The sequence below is a fragment of the Mustela nigripes genome, chromosome 17, assembly GCF_022355385.1.
Source record: "Mustela nigripes isolate SB6536 chromosome 17, MUSNIG.SB6536, whole genome shotgun sequence".
In the NCBI taxonomy this organism is placed as follows: Eukaryota; Metazoa; Chordata; class Mammalia; order Carnivora; family Mustelidae; genus Mustela; species Mustela nigripes.
This window is the reverse complement of record NC_081573.1, coordinates 33802325-33824598: the sequence shown is the minus strand read 5'-3', so window position 1 is coordinate 33824598 and position 22274 is coordinate 33802325. Positions and strand designations below refer to the sequence as shown.

Sequence of the window (22274 nt, the reverse complement as noted above, 5' to 3'; positions counted from 1 at the left end):
GGAACCTGCTTGGAGTTTTGGGGTGGGCAGGGCGCAGCCTGCTGATGCAGCGTACTTATCAGTCCATCTGTTTCTTTAGGTCGCGTCTGAATTTTTCGTGCCGTGTCCCTTGGCTTTTTACCATAGTCATCTACTGGGATAATACAGGTGCCTCCAGAAGTTCTGCTATTTGGGGTCTATTTTTAACTGGGGGACTGGCCGCTGTCGAGAATCCTCTCTGTTTTACGTACCCAAGTCACGTTCTACCCCAAAGGCATAGCAGCTATCAGTATATATGTTAACCTTTATTCCTTCTGCTCTTAATGCAAGCCCAAGTAAAAGCAATTAACTCAGCAATGGGGGCTGATTTGACATTTGACAGGGCTCAGTATTCTAGAGGTTTACATTGATCAGTGATGGCATTTCCAGCCTGGAAATCTCCATTCTCCTTAAGGAGGTAGGAGCCATTGAAATGAAGAGTGAGGTCAGCGTGTGTGGGGGAGGGGACTTCTGAGGAATCTAGCCTAGGACATGATCATGGTCTAGTGTTAAGGACACAGTCGTGGGCCATCCCATTAGTGGCTGAGGGAAGTAAGGTGGCAGGGTTTGGACAGTGATGTAAGGCGATGTGAGAAGGAGAGAGTAAGATTTCATGAGCGATAAGTCAGGAGGCAGAAAAGTACTATGTGCTTCCATTAAGCAGTAGGGTCTGTGCCACAGAAGGAACATGTATGTTGAGCAGATGACCTAATGCTAAATCAAAGGCCGCTGGGACAAGTTTGGTGGTTCTAGCCCTTAAGGTTCTCAAAAACATCTTTGGATAGGCGCCCCCAGACTCCCGGGTGTGGGGCTGCCTCCTCAGTTTCGGCACTAAGGGGGTGAGGCGGTGGGAGAGAATGTAGGTTTAGCTACATCCTGCAGATCCTCCAAGATCCCAAATGCCTATCGGTGGTTATCTTCTTTCAGGGAGAGGAAAATGTCAAATATGGGAGCCTTGGTCTGTGAAGACAGTTGTACGTACAGCCAGAGTATCATGACCCAGATATCAGACTCACGGGGGCTTAGCTGAATTTTGTCCCTGGGCCCTTGGTGGCCCTTTCTTGCTAAAGCCTTAGGAAGCCTGTCATGACTGTCAGAACACAGAAGGAGGTCATCTACATATTGGATTAAAGCAGAGTCTCCTGGGAATTTTAAGTCCCTCAAGCTGGCATTTATAGGGTGTGGGGGGAGTGCATTGTAGGAGCCTGCTGATGGCTCTCCCAGGGGAGGAGAACACGTACTGTACCGGGACTCCTTAGGAAGGGGAATTCTACACAAGATGGAATACACATCGGGGGCTGGGAAGTCCTTGGGGGGTTGGAAGAAATGGCAGAGGGAATAGCATTAGGATTAGGTGCCAAGGCCAATCTGGATTTAACAATTTGATTGACAGCTTCTCAGATCTGGGGCTGATGCTTTTGCCCACTTGGTATTTTTGATGGCCAAAATGGGAGTATTGCATGGATTAGAAGTGAGAATTAGAAATTTTTTTGTCTAATAAGCCTTGAATAAAGCCAGAGCTTCTGGCTTTAAATGATCCTGAGGAATCCTGGGGAGGGACATGGAGATCTAGGTCTATCTTGAGGGGTTCTGTATCTATTTATATCCATAAAGAAGAGGGAGTCCTGTCCCATAGTTGATTTGAATATTCGGTGAGGAAAGTGTTAGGTAAAGGGGGCAGAGGATCCCAAGGAAGTCAGACAGAGCCCTAGGGATGGTAGACATGGAGGGGAGGAGTCAGGGACCTAAGAAGGAGACTTTCTAGGGCATAATGAACTTTTCTATCTTACTCATAAGAAGATGCCTTCTGAACAGGCTTCCGGGTTGGCAGAACTGGCAAGGAAGTGGTACCGAGCTTCAGGAGGTTCCATGGAAATATTAAGGGGTGGAGACAGAGGCAGGCAGATAAGAGCTAAATTATGAAAACTCCCCGTGGGTAAAGTTCGGTGACTCGAGAAAGCAGGGCAGGAAACAAGCTGTAGCTAAGGGTAGAACACATTGCCCCAGAGTCAGTGAGAACCGTGATGGGGTGCCTTTGAACGCGTAGGGTTATTTCCCCTTGTGAGTTTTGTGACCGTTGAGGGCACTGGACATTTACTTCTTAGGGGAAGAGTCAAGAATTTTCTGGTGAGGACGGGACTCGGGTTTTTTCCGCCTTCTTGAGGCCTGGCATTCCCAGGCCCAACATCCTTCTTTCTTACAATTTCAGCAAGTGTCTCGATCGATGGAAGACGGTGATTTTGGAATTTACCATAGATGAAAATCTCAGGTCCTCCTAGCTGTTTTAATTGCAGTGTCGTCAGCCCGCATTCTGTATTCCCAGTGGTTCTGAAATACCATCTTCCCAACGCTGGGCTAATGGCTGGTGCTTACACATGTCTGCATTTTGCCAGAAATATTATTTCTCTGGAATGTGTCAGGGACCTCTGGTCTGAGACCATTTCCAAATGGAAATGTGGCCAGAGCTGCGGCTCTTTGCCAGTTCCAGCCCAGAGAGTTTCTGTCTATTGTCTTTAATTGATGGTGATCGTTAGGCACATTTCATCTTCGTTTATAATTTTGAATACATGATCAATCTATTTTGGTGAGAGAGACCTAAAGAATGGCTTCTGTCTTTCTTTTTCTTCCCTCATTTTCTTCTTCTTCTTTTTTTAAGATTTTATTTATTTATTTGACAGAGAGAGATCACAAGGAGGCAGAGAGGCAGGCAGAGAGAGAGGAGGAAGCAGGCTCCCTGCTGAGCAGAGAGCCCGATGCAGGGCTCCATCCCAGGACCCTGAGAGCATGACCTGAGCCGAAGGCAGCGGCTTAACCCACTGAGTCACCCAGGCGCCCCTGTTTCCTCATTTTCTAATGGGAGTTAGAGGTAGTCCGATACCCTTGATGACCTTCAGGTATGGTGCTCCTTTGACCTTTCCAAACCAAAAGGAGGCACCCCAAGGCCAAACCATAGGTGGAGAAGTTGATCTAAATCAGGGAGTCTGGAGAGCATGCTCCAGAACAAACCTAAAGTAGCCAATAAACCTTTTCTATTTCTTTCAGGAGTCAGGAAAGTCCTCAACGGTGGCATGTTAATTCTGACCAAGACCAAGGTTTGAATGGCGTCTCTTCTGTCAACCACGGCATAAGAACGGGTAGGGGTCACACCCTGGGCTTCATCTGCAAGAGATGGGGGTCTGGTGCACCTTCAGGGTGCAGGAAGTGGAGGCGCCGGGCGTGTGTTGGTGAAGGACATTTTGGGGGAGAGGGATGGGTATGAGGAAAACTGCGAGGCCGCGAAGGGTTCGGGAGGGTTTACTGAATCAGAACAGAGTCTCTGAAGACATTGTTTAAGTACTTCTATAGTTTGAATGAGGTTTGAATCATTTAGTTACTTTTTGGCTTCTTCAGACCAAGTGAACAAAGCAGAGCATTGTGCATCAGAGAATTTTGTTTCTTTTGCCCTAAGGCTCCCCTCAGGTGGACTAATTTGGGCATATCCAAAGAGGCCCCCAAAGGGCCCACTGTAAAGAGAGTTTCTGGTGAAGTTTTGCTAATGAGAAAGAAAGTGGGCAGCATTTGGCTCTAGAAGGATAGAGTCAGCAGGAGTTTTGAGGAGAGATTTCAGTCGGTTGAAAAGCTCCCGTGTTCTTGACCTTTACTCTTAGGAACAGAAGTACCTGGGACTCTAACCCAGCCTCTGTTCCTTACAGAGATGGGCCTCCTCGAATCAAAAATAACCTAGGACTCATCTGGCCTCTGTTGACTCAGGATCTAACGCAGCTTCTTACAAACAGCTGCTTGCTTGGGACTCTGACCCAGCTTCTTTTTTTTAAAGATTTTATTTATTTATTTATTTATTTGACAGAGAGAAATTACAAGTACACTGAGAGGCAGGCAGAGAGAGAGAGAGAAGGAAGCAGGCTCCCTGCTGAGCAGAGAGCCCGATGCGGGACTCGATCCCAGGACCCTGAGATCATGACCTGAGCCGAAGGCAGCGGCTTAACCCACTGAGCCACCCAGGCGCCCTCTGACCCAGCTTCTAGAGAATATTCAGAATCCTAAGAATCCAAATCCTCTCCGTGTTTCAGGGGACATTTATTCAAAGCAATGGGCTCCGGAGTCAGATTCATTATAGGATACCCAAGCCAGCAAACAGAGTGGAGACAGAGGGTATAGGTGCGCACCATGAAGCCTGGTTGTCACGTCTCTGAGTCTGATGCTGGTTCTGGTTCACATCTGGGTCACCGCATCAAAAACCGTTAAGGAGAAGAAACAGAGTCAGAGAGAAGTTAAAGCAGTGAGGATAGATTTTACGGGGAAAAAACTCTCAAAATAGGGAAAGAGACTCCAGGGAAGACCTGGGCTCAATTCCCAACACAACCAGAACAAGGGGAGTTTATAGGCAAGGGGCTGGGTTGGGGGTGGGGGGTGGGAGGCATTGGTGGATGGGAGATCACTACAAGGAGCCAGTGAGTCTGGGGTGGGCTCTGGCTGAGGCAGGCGGTATCACCTGGGGATAGTGGGGATGGGGGGCATGATTGGATTATCAGGGATGGGGATTTCTCCCTAAACTGATTTAGCTGGTTTCTTGCCAAACTGAATTCTATAGCAGCAAGTACACAGAGGGGCCTTATTTCTTCAGGGAAAAGGTTGGGACAATTTTATCCATTTCCACTACCTTTTCTGTGGGACCCCTCATTTGAGAAATGGATTTCTAAATGTTTTTAAAAATGAAAGAATAGTTGACAACAAGGTGTTCTATTAACCTTCTGGTGTACCACACGACGATCGAACAATTCTATACCTGCACTGTGCTCACCGTCATCAGTGGGGTGGCCTTCTAAATTTTTTACTCTGAAATGTATGGTAGGTGTCAGAAATGGACAGCAGGCTTGTCTTGGTTTAATGGAACGCATTGCAATCTTTCACGATATTTATTGCCAATTGGTCAATTTACAAAGAAGGATTTGAGGGGCGCCTGGCTGGCTTAGTCGGTAGAGCTTGGGACTCAGGGTTGATAGTTCAAACTCCACACTATAGAGATTACTTAAAAAAAAAAAAAAATCTTGCAAAAATAAATAAATAAATAAATAAATAAATAAATAAATAAATAAGTTTGAGTTTAGGAGGTTTTCAGTTAAGAGAGGGACCCAGGAACAATGAGTAATGCTCTTACAGGCCTGTGGTCAGCTTGGTAATTATTTTCTCTCCGTTGGAGGTTCCTCTCCTGGGGTAAATCCTACTTAAAGAGAAGGCATCCCTTGTGACCCGACCTTGAAGTCCCCAGTGTTTGGGTTCTGGCCCCTGCAGGCTCCAAGGTGGGTTTGAACACCTGTCTGTCATGGGGGTCTGTGGCTCTGCAGGGTCTGGCCAGGACCCAAGGCCTGAGGGGACTAGCCTTCTGTTACCCAGCGTTAAACCTTCCCCACATTTCGCTAATACCATTTCATCTAGAGCCTCCGGCCACCCCGCCCCTCTTGTTTTCTTGGAGACTTTTGGGATCAAAGCGCCCAGCTTCTCTGTGAGCCCCTGAGGGGTAGTGAGGGGTTGAGCAAACAGGTGGGGATTAGAAGCCAGGCCTGGGGTGGGGGTGGGGGTCTGCCTCAGCACTCATTTACAGGGCGATCTGGAGCAAGTTGTTTCCCCTCTTTGGGTTTGTCTCTTCACTGGTAGAAGGAGGGTTCTGGTTCAGGTGGTGGCCGAGGTCCCCGTAAAAGCCACACGCTGTGGGTCAGAACCAGGCCCTGGACCCCCACCCCTATCCTTGGCTGCCACCCCCCGCCCCCCACTTGGCCTCTCAGGCTCCCGGTACCAAGACAAGGCATAAACAAACAAGCCGAGGTAATTTCTCTCTTCCTTGGAGACAAAGCTGGGGTGGTCTGGAGAGGCCTGCGGGAGAGAGCCAGGTGGAAAGGGGCCAAGGAGGCCTCCAAGATCACTTCCCTGCCCTGCAGGGAACATCTGAGGACACCCAGGCCAGATGTGTTGATTTTGCGCTCTCTTTGGTGTGAGAAAATCCCCATCAGGAGCATCTCCCTCTTCCGAGCCAAGCCTGCCAAGGGGTGGACCCCAGGCTGCGCTGGTCTCATCGTCTGCCTTCGGATCACATCTCCTCTTATGGAAGAGCCCCAGCTGCTTCTGCACTGTCAGCCGAGCGCTGGGGAGCCGGCGGCTGGGCTCCGCGGCACACTCAGTGTTTGGGCTCCTGCCAAGCCCTGCCGCCCAGCCTCCTGCGGCCAGCCTGGCCCCCTCCCCCCTCAGGGACTCTCTGGCTTCCTTCCTCCATCGCCACCTGCCAATCCCCACTGAAGAGCCCCTTCTAGATCTTGGCCCATTTCTTCAAGTTGCTGCACTGTAATTCCATCCGGGCCACATCCTCCCCTGGGACTGGTGCAGCCAGCCCTCCTGGGTTTGTTCATGGTGGGGCTGCCCTTCTGGGGAAAGCCAGTGGTCCTGATGAGGAAAATTGGGTGGTCTGGGCCTACAGAGCCGCCTAGGTGGAGGCTGGCTTCGACGTTGAGGTTAGAACCTGCCGGAAATCGGAAATCAGGATGTTGCTTGTACTTCCCCAGTGTTAGAAGTGCAGAGCTGGGGTTGGGGATTCTTCTCCAGGTGCTCTGGCTGTAAGCACCCGACACAGAGCTGGTGGCCCTGTAAGTGCCCGCTGCACAGGACACTTGCTGTGTTCCTTGCAGGCCCGGAAGGAGGCTGGGCTTCCTCTCCCTTTCCAGCGTGACCTCAAAATCCATAAGAACCGACTGCCCGGTTGGAGCTGAATCAGCAGATCAGTGCAGTGGAGTTGGGGAACCAGGCACAGAAAGTGAGTTCCTGCATCTTTGGGCTGGGATTGGGAGCTTGCCTCAGAGAGCCCAGAGATGCTGGAGGCAGTGAGAGCTGGTGTGGCAGGTCCCCATTCCCCAGGCCTGGGGTGAGGAGGGGAGAGCAGGCCTGATGGGGAGCCCCGGGGCAGGACTGAGGTCAGAGCAGAACAGAGATAAGGGATTTCAGCTGTTCTTCTGCACAAGTGGAATACCCATTCCTCCCCAGTTTACTTTTTGGGGCGGGTTACCAGGAGGACAGAGGAGATGATTCTAGAAAGGGCTCTGAACGTGTTGTAGCAGCGTCAGGTCTGAATGCCTGTGCTTACACTGATGAGGAGTTGGGGTTCCCCCTCACCCGGCACAGGCCCTGCCCTGGGCCACATGTGGTCTGTGCCACTTGTCTGGGGTGCAGGCCTGGCAGGCCGGGTGACCCCACTATCAATTTACTGAGACATCATCAGTGCCTCCTCTCACGGCCACTCCAGAGCCATAATAGGGACTCCCAAGAGTACCCCTGACACTGAATGGCATGCTGGAGAAGGTGCAGGCAGAGGACAGTCATCTTGTCACCTAGCTGAACAACAGAAGCAGTCCCAAACAAAACCCAAAATCGAAACTGTAATTTTTACTGGAACATAATTGAAAACAATAACATAAAAATATCTCTCATCACCAGAGATACAGATGACAATTGGAGAGGACTGGTCTTTTGCTCTGGTGAAAGCCTGATGGAAAATAAAAGGCCTGGACAACCCCTGGCCTTTCCTTGGAGCCCCCCTCAGAGTGCCCATGGCAGGCGGCTGGAGGCAGTGGAGAGAACTGGGGGAAGGCCTTGCCCCTCCGCCTCTTTGGGAAAGCTGAGGAGAAGCCAGAGGCCACAGAGCGTTGGAGGGCTGGCTTAGAGCCGCCATAGCCAGGCCAAAATGAAACATCTGCTCCTGGTTCCCCAGGCACCTGGCTGGGGGCGAGTGGGAGGTAGGAGGTGGGGGGAGAAAGCAGAAGCACAAATCAGCGCTCTGCACCTTGGCCCTGAGATGGTCTCCGCTGGCTCCAGAGGGGGAGACCAAAAATAAACAAAAACGACGGACTTCAGGGAAGGAGGGTGATGGACCCATGAAGACACGGTGTGTCCAGCGCGAGTAGAGAAGAGCCAGGGGAACCCTGATGGAGGCCAGTGGCCTCCAGATGCAAACAGCCCATGGGGGGAGGGTGTGGGGGGGAGGGTGTGGGGTAGGGGCTGTTTGTAGGAGGCGCTACAGTGGGGTTGCTGGCTGAGTCTGGATGGGCTCACCATGACCCTGACTTTCTTTTGTGCCCAGCAAGTCTACAGGCCACAGATCTAGAACTAGGAAGCCCAGGCTGCCCTCTACTGGTGATTCCTGATAATGACCACACATAGCAGGGCTGAACCTGCACCCAAACCAGCTGGGAGTAAACAAGCCCCCAGGAACCACCAGCAGCAGTGCCTGCGCTCCAGTCCAGGTCTCCCTCTGGGAGGCTGGGAGCCTCCCCAAGTCTTGGAGCAGGATTCTCCATCTCTGCCTGGCCTGCAGAGGGGCCTGGGATGAGGGTCTCTGGTGCTCACTTCAAAGGCATGGAGAAGAACTTGTTCCCAGACTTGCAGCGGACCTGCTCGGCATGCGCACGCAGCACCATCTCGGGGTCTTCAAACTCATCCACAATGTTCTTCCACCAGAAGATGAGAAAGGACAGCTGCATTAGGGGAATCAGGGACCCACAGGGCACTGTGAACAAGATCAGCCTACTAAAATCCTTCAGGGGTTAGGCACTGCAGAGGGAGGCTGAGGGATGGACGCACAGGCTCCACGCTTAGAAGTCTTGTCTCATCAGCTCTGCAGTCTGGGGAGGTGGGTCCTATCATCCCAATTTTGCAGAGGAGGAAGTGGAAGCTCAGAACCTGATAAAGCTGGAAGGGGGATGGGGTCTGTTGGAGCCTGAAACCAGAGCTCTTTACCCCATGGCCTGACTAGGCTAAGAGCAGAAGTGGCTCTATCCTCCAGCACACACTTTGTCTGGCTTGCAGTATGTTAAAAAAAAAAAAAAAATTTCACATTAGTGCCAACATTTGAAAATGAGAGATTGCATATAAAAGTCTGGATTTCTGGGCGCCTGGGTGGCTCAGTGGGTTAAGCCGCTGCCTTTGGCTCAGGTCATGATCTCAGGGTCCTGGGATCGAGGCCCGCATCCGGCTCTCTGCTCAGCAGGGAGCCTGCTTCCCTCTCTCTCTCTGCCTGCCTCTCCATCTACTTGTGATTTCTCTGTCAAGTAAATAAATAAAATCTTTAAAAAAAAAAAAAAAAAAAGTCTGGATTTCTGGTCTCCCCTGAAAAACAGAAGAGCTAGCGACACGGTCCACATTCCTGCATGGCAGGATCCCCCACTCTCCTCTCCCTACGGTGGAGGAGTCCCAGCTCCTTCGAGGGCCCTGATGGGAAGAACTGTCTCACCTACTTAGCAGAACAGGAGGGTTACCAGGGTGGGCGCGCCTCACGCCTGGCACCGTTCACTCATTTCCAACACCTGCTGGTCCCTGCTGGGCACCTGAGCCTTAGACCTCTGGGCAAGGGGCTAGGACTTCAGGAGAGGCCTACAACATTCTCTCAGATCAGTGGTGGAGGGCAGTGCTTCTCAAATTTTAATGTGCATGCAAGTCCCTAGAGATCTTGTTAAAATGCAATTCCGATGTCTTAGGTCTGCGTTTAGGTCTGCATTGGGGCCAGAGTCTGGATGGCTAATAGGCTCCAGGGAGCTGCATCCAAGGGACTGCCGTCTGCGTAGCAAGGTGAGGTAATAGGGGTCTCCTTTCCCAGATTCTGGTTTGCACACATAATCCTCAGGGCCTGTCGCCAACCCTCCCACTCCCCAACACATGGCCTGTCACTCGTGGCACTGGGCACCCTCTGTGCTCCCGCACTGCGAACACACCTGTAGTTCCCGCAGGCACCGTCCTTCCAGGGGGAGACGCGCGTCCCCCACACACCAGGCCAGACTGACGTGGAATGAAGGGTCCTGTGGAGGAACAGCAGGGAGGCAGGAGGTCGTCTGGATGCCTTGGCAGGTGCAGACGTGACAGGAGGTCTGTGACTGTTGTCACGGTATCCTTGCCGGAGCCCTGGCCTGCTCCATGAGGGTCTAGACCCTTAGTGCTGACCAGTGTTGTTCCCAAGCACCCTCCGCAACTGAAAGAGCTCTGGGTTGGCCCCAGCTGTGGACTGAATTGTGTCCATGACCTCTCCCCTCCCTACCCACCAGATGCCTATGTTGAAGCCTCAACTTCCAATATAATGGTATTTGGAGATGGGGCCACTGGGAGACAATTAGGTTCAGAGGAGCTTTTCAAAGGGGGGCCGTTGTGATGGGATTTGTGCCTGTATGAGAGAGGGCAGGACGCTGGCTTCCTCTTTTTCTACCATGTGAGCACACAGCGAGAAGACTGCTATCCGCAAGTCAGAAAGGGAGTTCGCACCAGAAGTGGACCATGATGGCACCTTGATTTTGGACTTCTAGGCCCCAGAACTGTGAGAAAAGAAATTTCTGCTGTTTAAAGCACTCCATGTAGGGTATGTTGTTATGATGGGCTCAGCTGACTAAGACAGTCCTGCTTCCAGAGGCTTTCCCTTAACGGTCATTAAATCTGGGACGTGGACGAGAATGCAGGCTCCAACTCTATTTTCTGATCTAGAACATTTCAATAGATGACATACTTTCTAAGATGAAGTGAACAAAAACCAAAATGTCTAAAATTATGAGTAATAATCTCCACTGAAATTCATACTCCTATGCCTCAGCAAGGTTTTAAAAGAATACATCAAGCAAAACCAAGGGCCCTTTAAGGACCTGATACTCAGTTTGGAGTCAAATACCCCTGGAGGGCATGGGGCGCCCGGGTGAGGTGCTGAAATACGGGAGAAGCCACCACTCTTCCTGGTGTGTCAATTTCACTAAAAAAAAAAAATCTGGGAAAACTACTATTTCTGAAAAAAGAAACATGAACATGGATCCATATGGAGCAGAATGGGTAAATCTTGTGCACACTGAAGATGAAACAAAAGATTTCTATGAAGCGTCGGACTTCTGACGGGCTGCACCTGAGTGCGCCCCTGGCTCCTCTACTCGCCTGTGTCCTCTGAAGTCTGGCATTTGGGACGCTTCAGGGGGGCAAGTTCTGGAGGGCTCTTCAGTTTGCTTCTAACAAGGGCTCCTTTGAGGATGGTTTGTTTCCACTTTTAGGCGGGCCAGTGGAGAGGAAGAGCCTGTTTATTACCTGGTAGAAAGTGGTGAGGTCAAATTCCTCCATGACTCTATCTACCTCCGAGACCAGGTCCAAGAACTGGGGGTGCCCGGAGGTGACCTCAAGTCCGACAAAGGTCCTAGGGGAGGGCAGAAGTGGAGATAACGTGGGCATGAGATGCAACCCCTGAGAACACAAACCATCCCCACTGAGGGCAGGGGAGGCGACAGGAAGTAGTCAGGTCAGAGCTGGGGGTTCTCCCTTCTCCCCTTTTGGGTGCCTCGCTCGCCCGCGCTCTGAGCTGGCTCTTTCCTCTGTCCCTAAACCTTCCTTCCCCAGTTGTAACCACAGATCTCTCCTCATTCCTGGGGGCTCATGACCCTCGAGGAACTCCTTCATCTGCCCCTGCCACGTGTCTACAACCCCTCACATCACTCCTGAGTCTGGACTGTTTCTCAGGGATGAGGCTCCTGGGGGCTCCCCTCCCCTCAGCTCTCAGACATGCTCCCTCATCTTTAAAAACCCTGCCATGAGCCCACATCTTTAGCCAGACACCCTCCTGGTCTCAGTGAAACTTATTAGATGACTTGCCTACTGTCACTCTCTCTAATCCCTCACCTCCTAGTTTCAACCCACTCCACCACTTCTGAAACATGCTGGGCTCATTGGTGCCTCACGACTGCCCAGTGATGGACGTATCAAGGGCAGGCGTGTGACAGCACGGAAATGAGAGGTTATGGAGATGATGGTATGAGCTAAACATTCAACTGGGGACGGAGCTGGGCAGAAGCCCATGTTTTTTTCCAGTGGCAGGCTTTTGTTCACTTTACCAAGATGTTTTTCTCTCCCTCTGCCCCCCTCCCCTCCACGTTCCTCTGGTTATTTTTCTTAATGAAAGGTTCAGATTTGGGAACAGCTGCTTTTGTAGTCATAGAGTTGGTTAAAACACAAACAAAGAGGGTGCCTGGGTGGCTCAGTCGTTAAGCATCTGCCTTCAGCTTAGGTCATGATCCCAGGGTCCTGGGATCGAGGCTCACATTGGGCTCCCTGTTTGACAGGAAGCCTGCTTCTCCCTCTGCCACTCCTTCAGCTTCTGTTCCCTCTCTTGCTTTATTTCTCTCTCTCTTTCAAATAAATAAATAAAATCTTTAAAAGAAAAAAACACAAAGAAAAAACTGGGACAGAAAAGGCCAGAAGCAAAGCACCCTTTGAATCTTTACTTCGAAGAATTTGTAGAAGGAACTGGGGGCAGACGGGGAGACCCACCTGGTTTTCTCTTGATTGGTATAAATCTTTACCCGGTTGGCAGTAAAGAAGAATCTGGAATTTAGAAGACGAAAGACCATGTTTCAGGAATAATAATAATAAAAAAAAAATCTGAAAAGTTTATATTAAAAAAGAGGACTTTGAAAATACCATTAACTCACTGCACCCTTCATTTTGTTATCCTATTATACAGGTGGTATAACTGAACCCTAAAATATTAGAGCTGGACAAGGCCTTATGTCATCACCCAGCTGAAGTGACACATAACTTCATTCAGATGCTGGTGAAAGTTTTCTTAATAGCAGTTCATCCCAATGAACAATGAGACTATTTCAATTTTACTGCTGGGAACTGAGAAAGTCTTATTCATCAAAGAGGTGATAAGAGATGAACATTTCCCATGTGCCAGGGGCTGAACTGAGGGCTCTGTGGGCATGAGCTGAGGGAATCCTCATGCGACTCCGTGACGCGGGCGCTGTAACTCTGCCCATTCCACAGACACGGAAACTGCGGTCAGGTAAAGTTGAATTTGGTAAGCCATAATCTTAACCTCAGTCTGTCTGATTCCAAAGCTCTTGCTGTCACCTATGATGCTTTAATGAGGGGAAGTGGGTCTCAGCTGGTGTGCAAATGGGGCAGAAACACCTGCCCGCCCACATACCCACCCACCCCTCAGCTCTGTTACACAGCGCCCATTGGGTTCAGTCAGTAAGTCCTTTCATTCTGGCTGGTTCCTGCTGTATTCTCTGAGACACTAGATCTTAGGGGGGCCCCCTGTGGACCAACCTGGCAAATCCCACTATAGGAAATGATCACTGATGGCCTCCAGGCCAAGGTTCCATGTGATGGAACACAACCACCCGCATGCCAGGCAGAATCTCACAACCTGTCCGGGGCTCAGATTCAGTGAACTTTTGGCTTCCCCATCAGCCTTCAGCTTCCTAATGCATCTCTTCTGGGGAAAATGGAAGGGGCGACAGAAACAGCAGGAGCTTGGTTAAGCATCAGGTTTACCCAGAGCTCAGCAAGGGACTTGACAAACATCCTGAAGTGCATGCTGGAGGTTTGTGCCCAACTGTGAGGGTTAATGTTATGTGTCAACTTGACTGCCTGGAAGGATGCCCAAAGGGCTGGTAAAACATGAAATCTGGGTGTGTCTGTGAGGATGTTTCTGGAAAAGATTACCATGTGAATTTGTGAAAGGAATAAAGCAAATGGCCCTCCCCAGTGTGGGAGGGCATCGCTCAATCCATTGAGGGCCTGGACAGAACAAAAAGGCAGAGGAAGGGCAAACTGGCGCTCCGACGCTCTCTGAGTGGCGACATTCATCTCCTGCCCTTGGACACTGGACATTGACTTTCCCGCTTGTTAGGCTTTTAGGCTCTATCAGGACTTACACCATCAGTCATCTCCTACCCCCAGCGCTTCCCCCACCCCCACGCCTGATTCTCAGGCATTTGGACTCAAGGCTGAATGATACCACTGGCTTTCCTGGTTCCCCAGCTTGCAGATGGCAAACTATAGGGTTTCTCGACTTTCCTAACTGCGTAAGCCAATTCCTATAATAAATCTCTCTGTATCTCTATCTCTGTCTCTATCTCTATCCTATTGGTTCTGTTTCTCTAGAGAGCCCCAACATAGATTTCAGTACCAAGAGTGGTTCTAAACCAGGATTTTAAGGTTGAGTTTTCTGAATTGGTTCTGAAGCTTCTGGAATTGGGTCTCTAATCTGATTTGATTCAAAGACACTACTGACTATTTCTAGTAGTAAATCGAGCACTGGTAGTCCACATGGGAACCGATTATAGAGACGTGTACAATATCTGCACCGCATCATCCCAGGCAACCATCTATTAGAAGGAGCTAAGTGACTGTATGATACTTTCTAACAGTTTGGGGGGAAACTACGGAATATAATGACATGACATTGGTTGTTTGTTCCTAATGTGGCCAAAGTGCTAAAAGAAAAAGGTGAGCTTGGGGATTTCTGCACTCAGGCAGCATCAAGGACCTAGGAACCTCTAGGTATGCCCTGCTAGGGAGACCCTCCTGTCCCATAGCCTCAGGGCTGTAACTGCAGAAAAAAAAAAAAATCAAAGGTGGAACAGAGTGCTGTGATTGGCTGAATTACACCAGTGGAACTCCCAGCTGTGCTTACTGCTACTGTTTAAGTGAGGGCACTGCCTGGGAAAGAAGGGGGATTCTTGGAAGGGGCATGTGTGGGAAGCACTGAGCCCCTAAATTCTTACGAGCTTTCCTTCCCAGTGGAAGTGGCCCCCGACAACAGTGGTTTGGGCTTTGCCACCTCCATCTGTGGGGACTCAGCCGGCACTGAGGGTTACCCTGCAGGAGGACGGTGAGGCTCCTCCGGACCCACTCCCACTACCCCTTTGTTTCTATTTTTCTTTTTTAAAGCTGTTTTATTTTATTTTAATTTTTTCTTTTTTTAAGATTTTATTTATTTATTTGACACAGAGAGAGAGAGAGAAAGAACACCGGAGCAGAGGGGAGAGTCAGGGAAGAGGGAAGGAGAGAGAGGGAGAGGGAGAAGTAGACTCCCAGCTGAGCAGTAAGTGCGACTTGGGGCTCAATCCCAGGACCCTGGGATCATGACCCGGACTTAAGGCAGACCCTTAATCGAGCCACCCAGGCGCCCCTTCCACCCCCTACTTTGCTTCTAGACCTATAACTAAAGTCCTGGCAGTCCCCTAAAGGTGAGGTACAAAGTGGGACTTGTGAGATGTACCATACTTCCAAAGTACTACCCGAGTATTCTGATCTACATGAGCAGAAATTCAGGGAACGTGTGTGGTTATTAAAGGTGTGGGATAATGGTACAAGCCTCACAGAGTTGGCTTAGGCCGATTTCCTGATGCGGGCTCATGAAGCAGAGATCTGGCCTGAATGCCACAGCTCGGGGGATGGGAAAGGATCTCACAGTTTGCTGGGTTAGTTGCCTGAAACGTGGACAAGGGGTGGCTCCAGTGAGGGAGCTGGAGACACCCAAGCTGAGAGGTGGGTGTAGTTACCATGGAAGGCAGCAGAGCCTCGGGCAGGCCTAGGGTACTGGCTAATTGTCAGGGCGCTCCGAGAAGTGAGCTAGACAGGAAGCCTGCGAAAGTCTTACTTCATCTGTATAAGCAGAAACAGTGCAGGCCGAGTGAACAAAGTCTAATCCGATCATAAAAGGAAAGTCATGGATCCTCAATTTCCAAACTTGAGCCAGTTTATGGACCCAAGACCCCTTGAATGAAGGGAAGGGCTGGTCCCTTTGAGGAAGGACCCTGGTATACTACTAAAATTTTATAGTTCATTTTTTTCCCTAGCCTTCTCAAAAGGGACCTATGGCCTTTTGCCAGGGTAATTGTGCATTAGAGAAAAGGAAATAATCAGGCCTTCTGGGAACTACCAGATAAGGCCGTGAACTAATTCCAGGAGACCAAAACATCACTGTGGCTCTCTAGTCAGAGTGGGGGCTCATGGAGGCCAAGTGACCTATGGAATTTCAGCTCAGGCCTGTCTCGGTGGGCCCCCAAACCCAGCCTGTGGTTATTTCTCCAGTTCTGAAAGCATAATTGGAATATACACTCAGCGGCTGGCAGAATCCCCACATCTGTTCCCTGACCTGTGGAGCGAAGGTGATTATGGTAGGGGAGCCACCTGAAGCTACCAGAACTGCCTCGACCTAGGAAAGTAGTGAATCAGAAGCAATACTCCATCCCTGGAGGTTTCGCAGAGATCAGTGTCACCACCAAGGACTTGAAAGACACGGGGGAGGGGATTCCCACATCTCCACTCCACTCTCCTCTCTGGCCCGTGCAGAAGCCAGACGATCTCAAAGAATGACAGTGGGTTAGAATAAGCTTAACCAAGTCCATGACATTGATGATGACACTGTTGATTGGGCCTAATGAGTGGCAAGTAGCCACTTTTCCAGATTTCACAGAACCCTGGCTAAGACGCCAACTAACCCCTCTTGTCCCAGGAAACTTGCATCGGAAGGCAGTTCTCCCATTTTTTGCTGGTGGAGGAGTCTCTACCCCACTACCCCGGGGGTACACACCTGCCCCAGGCCTGGCCACTCAGAACACAGCATTCCCTCAGTTGCATTAACAGAATCAAAGGTGCATTGCCCACTCTTGGCCAGAGGCTCAATCAGACAAACTTGAAGAGGCCACCTAGCTTGGCTTTCTCCAGGACACAGGGGTGGAGAGCCAGCTGGGTGACCTAGGTGCTGTTCTCTGGTCCCACAGGCAGCAAGAGGATAAGCGACATCTGGGCTCCCCAGGGACCAGTAATTTTAGCAATGGCCTGCGGGCAAAGTTTCCAGAGGCCCCAGTAAGGGACTTGTCCAGGTGAAGGACCACTGTGTGCAAAGGAGCCCAGCATCATGGCTTCCTGCCACAGGTTTTGTTCTCACATGGTCCTCGCAGCCCAGATGCATGCAGTGTGGTGATAAAGTCCTTTTTGCCAAAGTCATGTGGCCCCAGACCCAGCTGACATTCCACCTCTACCCAGAGAACAGAGCGGAAAGCAGGTAACTGAAACAGCCTCACGTAGAAGGGGACAGCGTTCTGCTAGCTGAACTCACGTATGGAGAGCCTGTTAGCCAAGTCAGACCCATCAAAGTTGTTCCCGACTTTTTTGTTTTTTTTTAAAAAGATTTTATTTATTTATTTGACAGAGATCATAGGTTGGCAGAGAGGTAGGCAGAGAGAGAGGAGGAAGCAGGCTCCCTGCTGAGCAGAGAGCCCGATGTGGGGCTCAATCCCAGGACCCTGGGATCATGACCTGAGCCGAAGGCAGAGGCTTAACCCACTGAGCCACCCAGGCGCCCCTGTTCCCGACTTTTGCTGAAGCTCTTAAGAAAGAGGGCTGGCTTTCCAGACTGGTAGACTGGCAGCCCCAAGCTGCCAGAGGCCGCTTTGCCTTTGTGAGGAGGAAGCCCACACAGAGAGGGGCAGAGCTAAGAGATGGTGACAGTCAGGTGCCGTCTTCTGGTCACCCCAGTGCACTCACACATGAAGCCAGCGTGACTTCTGAACTTTTTAGTTATACCAGCCTATGAACTCCCCCTCAGTTTAAGCCACTTTGGGCTGGATTTCTGGTATCTGTGACCAGTACGTCCTGACAGACATATTGCTCCATCAGTTTGGTAGTGATGATAAAAAAACGGGGGTGGGAGAAGGGGGTACTGAATGAGGTGGAGAGAGAAGTTTAGTCCCAGTTCTCTGGCTGACTGAACTGGAACGAATCCCTTCCTCCGCTGGCCCTCAGAAAGGGCTGAAGCAAACGGGCAGTTCCCTACCTGTGTGAAGTTTGTCTACGGAATTCCTGGGTCTGAGGCCTCCACACTGGGAGTGTGGGGCTTACGCTAGAAGACTTCAGTTTTTCTCCTACACAATTACACATCCAAGCTTTTGAGTAACACCTTTTCTGAAGCAGGGGCTCTGCAAAGAAAACCACCAACTGGATGGCTTCTTGGGCTCCTTCTGGAACCAACACTCAGAGGATCCCTCTCTCCTCCTGCTCATTCAACAAATATCCATTTGATGCCTATAGTCAGCAAAGCACCTGGAGCAGAAACGTGGGGAATTCAGAAAAAAGGGGTGTTCCTGGGCCTGTGGGAGCTTGGCTCCCCAGGGGACAAGGACCAGATAGGCATGAAATGAGCACGAGGGAATAAGCAGCCCCAGTATGAGATGATCCCAGGGACTGGGGAACTCTGGGGGAGATGCCAAATTGGAGAGCCTCTGGGAAGGAGCAGGGCTTTGATATGGCTAAGTACAGGGGGAAAGGCACTCCGGTAGGAAGAAGAAATATGCGTAGTTGAGGAAAGAAAAGTTTGAGGCTAGCCAACCAAGCCAGAGGCGGGGTCCAGGTCCCATCCTTCCCCGAGCACTACGCCAAGGCCCGCATGACCTCATTTTACTCTCATAGGTCCCCTTGGAGGCGGCCATCACCGCTCCCATGACCTGCCCACAGGTAAGGATTCAAGGCTTCCAGAGCTTCTGTGGCCTGTCCAAAGTCACCCAAGGTGGGGTATATGGTAGGCTGCTCCAGATGTTGTGTTCAACCTTCAGGTCTGGTCTGCTGGCTAGGGTAGTACGCCCCACACCTACACCCACACAGTAGCTTAGGACAGGAAGAGGAGCTGAGGGGAGGAGAAGCAGAGGAGGAAGCACCAGGCACTCACCGCTGGAAGGAGGCCAGGCGGTCCTTCAGAGCCTGCACAAAGGGGATGATCCAATGATGCCGCAGCACCACGCTCTGGGACAAGCTGACGTGGAATGCCTCCATCCGGACCAGCCGGGGGACACATGTCTGGGCGTGGGCCAGCAACATGTCCAGCAGATCCAGGAAGTCCTCCCTCGTTTCATCTGGAGGCAAGAGTGGATAGGGCGGGCCATTCTCTTAGCCAGGGCCGTGTGGCTGAAGGAAGAATCCCAGAAGGCAGAGAAAGGCCTTTGTTACTCTGGACTTCTGGGGACACTTAATTTGAGAGCAGCCTAGTTCTATGTAGTTTAATATGATTTTTGTGGCTATAGAAGTAACACACATATACTCACTGTAAAGAGTTCAAGTACGAGAAGGAAATATGCAAAGGAGAAAGCAGGGCCTCCTGAAATCCTATCACCTAAAGCAGTGGTCTCCAAATTGTTTTGATCACCTGGGCCATTAGGAAACAAACTCACAAGCATCCCTGCAATAAATGTGTATTTATTTATGTTACAAATGTGCATGTTACAAAATTATGTCCACTGTAAAATGTACACTCTTGAGAATGGAAATTTTTATTTATTTATTTAAAGTTTATTTATTTTTTGGTTATCTCCATACCCAACGTGGGGCTTGAACTCATGGCCCCGAGATCAAGTCGTATGCTCTTCTGACTGAGTGAGCCAGGTGCCCCAAAAACAGAAACTTTAAAAAGAGGAGATAAAAAGAGATATATAAGGAAGTTCTAACACTTTTCTTCCAGATGGGTCATCCTGACCTCTCCCCAGGGGGCATACACCCCACTTTCAAGACTACTACCCTAGAGATCAAGACTGCTGGAGTTGGATGCCTTTCTTCCCAGCCTCTGCTCAGTGCTTATCCCAGTGTACACATTTTATTTGTTGAAAAGATGAGAGTGTACCATTCAAACTGTTCTTCCACTGGCTTTCTTCATGTAACACTACAGGGTGGACAGTCTTCCTTTCAGTGTAGTGGGCAAGCTCATGGTCACTGGTCCACAGTAATCCATAATCACAAACAACACTTCCTTTATCAGTCCCTATTAGATGTTGAATCTCCTGATAAATATTTAGAATGCTCCTAATTTTTCACAAAGACGAAGAACACCACGACGACCACCACTGAATGTTCACATATTCTTCTTCTTTTTTAACCAAATGTGGGCCTGGAGCTGCATGGGTAACTGCTTGCGCCCCGTATGTTAGTCAATTTATCCCAATGCCCTGGTGAGCAGGCAGTGTAGAGACTCATTCTTCTGTGGATGGGGAAATGGAGGTTCTAAGAGTTGACCTAATTAACACAAAATACTAAGGGCCACCACCTACTCTGTGTATTGTGTTAAGAGCCTGACATAAATAGGGCGCCTGGGTGGCTCAGTTGTTAAGCGGCTGCCTTCGGCTCAGGTTATGATCCCAGGGTCCGGGGATCGAGACCCAAATAGGGCTCCCTCCTCAATGGGAAGCCTGCTTCTCCCTCTCCTGCTCCCCCCGCTTATGTTCTCCCTCTCTCTGTGTCTCTGTCAAATGAATAAATAAAATCTTAAAAAAAAAAAAAAAAGAGCCTGACATAAACGATCTGATTTAATCTTCACAAAAGTCCTAGGAGATACAGATTTCTATAATACCTATTTTAGAGATAAAGACACTGAGGCTCTGGGAAGTCCAGTAACTTACTAAAGGATGGCATTATGTGCCTGCCATTCACTCATGGAGGCTGGTGGGGGCGGGAGGGGAGACCTGCCCAGCATACCCAGAGGCCTCTTAGAAATAAACTGCCAGCTACAGCCACATTCCGGGATGGCCGACACTCTGCCCTAGACCCTCCCTTGGTCACCTCCTCATGAGTGGGAAAACATTATACCCAGAATTAATTAAAAAAAAAAAAAAATTTAGGCAATGAATTCGAAACTGAAAACAAATTTACAGAAAAACTCCCCAATTTTCTCTGCTAAGTCCATCTCTTTCCTACCATCCATGTCAGAGGTTTCTGGCTTGTTCCTCCTGGTTGGGGCCAGCTTCCTCCCATCAAGAGGTACCTGTCGGGGTGCCTGGGGGGCTCAGTGGGTTAAAGCCTCTGCCTTCAGCTCAGGTCACGATCCCAGGGTCCTGTGATCAAGCCCCGAATCGCATCAGGCTCTCTGCTCACCAGGGACCCTGCTTCCCGGGGCACCCCCCCCCCCCCCACCTACTTGTGATCTCTGTCAGTCAAATAAATAAATAAAATCTTTAAATTAAAAAAAAAAAAGAAAGAGGCACCTGTCAGTCTCAGCCTCTCGCCCTTTAGACGTTACTCACATGGCACATAGACGTGGGTAGCCCAGTTGCCCCGCTCATGGGGGAAGGTGCGCACCCGGCCTCCATGTTTTTCCTGGTCGTCCTCAGGCTCTCCCTCAGTGTCTAGGAACATGTGCAGCACACTGTCGGGTACTGGCAACCTCTGGCTGGGGAGAGGGCTCTGGGAACTGCAAGAGAGAAAAAAGGAAATGGGCACACTTAGCCTCCTGACATTCTCTACCTCTGTAGCTACAACAAAAGTCATAACCCCTTATTCAGGGTGACTGTGTGCCTCCATTTCCCACCAGGTGCTGCAGGCAGCTTCTAGATAACCACAAAACTCCTTCCCCAGTACTGTCTCACTGGGGTCTCCCAACAGCCCTGGGAGGCTGACTTTACCTGGGGGCCTGGGAGACTACTGGGCAGGCAGCACAGTGTGGTTCACATTCCCTAGGGTAGACAAGCCTGAACTGGAGTAGCGCTTCCTAGCTTTGGGGTCTTGGGGCAAGTCATGTGCATTGTGTAGGCCTCAGTTTCCTCATCTGTAAAGTGTATCCCGACCTGATAGAGCTATTGTGAGATCAACAGAGATGCCTGCTTGAAAGGCACTCTTAAAAGCACCAGGCGTGGCACTTGAGAACAGAAGCTCCACGAAGTCAGACTTCGACCGTTTCGTTCACTGCGGAGCGTCCCAGCCGGAGCCTGGCGCAGAGCGGGTGCTCCATGAGTATTTACCGGATGAATGAAAACACTCTCCAAATGTGGAAACAGACCTAGGATGACGCTGTGGGTGCGCGCCCGGACATCCCGGCGGCACCAGGAGATCCCAGCGGCCAGCGCTGGAGGCTGGACCCGAGCCCACGTTTCCTGCCTCCTCACCTTGGCCTAGCCAGGTGGGGGCACTCTGGGGCTGTGTCCAGGGCTGTCCTCCGGACCCTCCTTCCCGCTGTGCCCCTCTTCTTTCCCAGGCGAGCCGCCCCGCATCATCGCCCCTTTCCCCCCAGGACCCTCGGGTCCCGTCGAGGTGTCGCGCGAACCAGCGCCCTCCCCAGAAAGATCCTCTCGCTCCTTACCGCCGGCAGCCTCCAGCTCCGGGTCGCGCCAGGGCCCCGGCCGCGGCCTCGGCCTCATCCTCATCCTCCGAGCCGCTGCTGCTGTAGCCCACCAGGGGCGCCGCACTCATGGGGCCTTCACCACAACAGGCCGTATCCGCGAGGGATCGCACCCGGAATTCCGCTGCGCCGGAAGTGCCCTCCCGGGGGCGGAGCCAGGGGAAGCACCGCCTCGGGGCGGGGCCTGGAGGGGCGGGGCCCCACACGACTCTGGCGGGACTCTACCACTCGGACCACGCCGCTTGCCAGCTCGCAGCGCCTTGACGGCTACCTGGAGCCTCCCGGAACCCCATACCTAGCCTCTGTGTGC

At 50.9% G+C, this 22274-nt stretch overlaps 1 protein-coding gene across 6 annotated transcripts; it reads right to left on the bottom strand.

Moving 5' to 3' along the window:
- Positions 1–4032: 4032 nt before the first annotated feature.
- On the bottom strand, positions 4033–22135 carry USB1 (U6 snRNA biogenesis phosphodiesterase 1). 6 transcript variants are annotated; one of them, XM_059382286.1, is made up of 7 exons: positions 21926–22135; positions 20874–21040; positions 18536–18719; positions 12340–12393; positions 11107–11212; positions 9768–9851; positions 4033–4236 (listed from the first exon to the last, which is right to left on the bottom strand). In XM_059382286.1, exons 1-7 carry the CDS (start codon positions 22033–22035, stop codon positions 4231–4233), a joined length of 711 nt encoding a protein of 236 aa, XP_059238269.1. In that variant the 5' UTR covers positions 22036–22135; the 3' UTR covers positions 4033–4230. The 6 variants fall into 6 exon arrangements, with proteins under 6 accessions (XP_059238269.1, XP_059238265.1, XP_059238267.1 ...); XM_059382282.1 differs by lacking the exon at positions 4033–4236 and adding an exon at positions 7427–8534; XM_059382284.1 differs by lacking the exon at positions 4033–4236 and adding an exon at positions 7427–8507.
- Between the last annotated feature and the right edge of the window lie 139 nt (positions 22136–22274).

What these genes read in the sequence shown, in the direction of transcription:
- USB1 (XM_059382281.1), bottom strand. Translation starts at nt 22,035, where the DNA reads ATGAGTGCGGCGCCCCTGGTGGGCTACAGCAGCAGCGGCTCGGAGGAT. An exon ending in CGCCTGGCCTCCTTCCAGCG is followed by an intron (nt 12,394 to 18,535) that starts GTGAGTGCCTGG and finishes TCTAAATTCCAG; the next exon opens with ATTCTTCTTTACTGCCAACC. An exon ending in ACCAATCAAGAGAAAACCAG is followed by an intron (nt 11,213 to 12,339) that starts GTGGGTCTCCCC and finishes GCCCTCCCCTAG; the next exon opens with GACCTTTGTCGGACTTGAGG.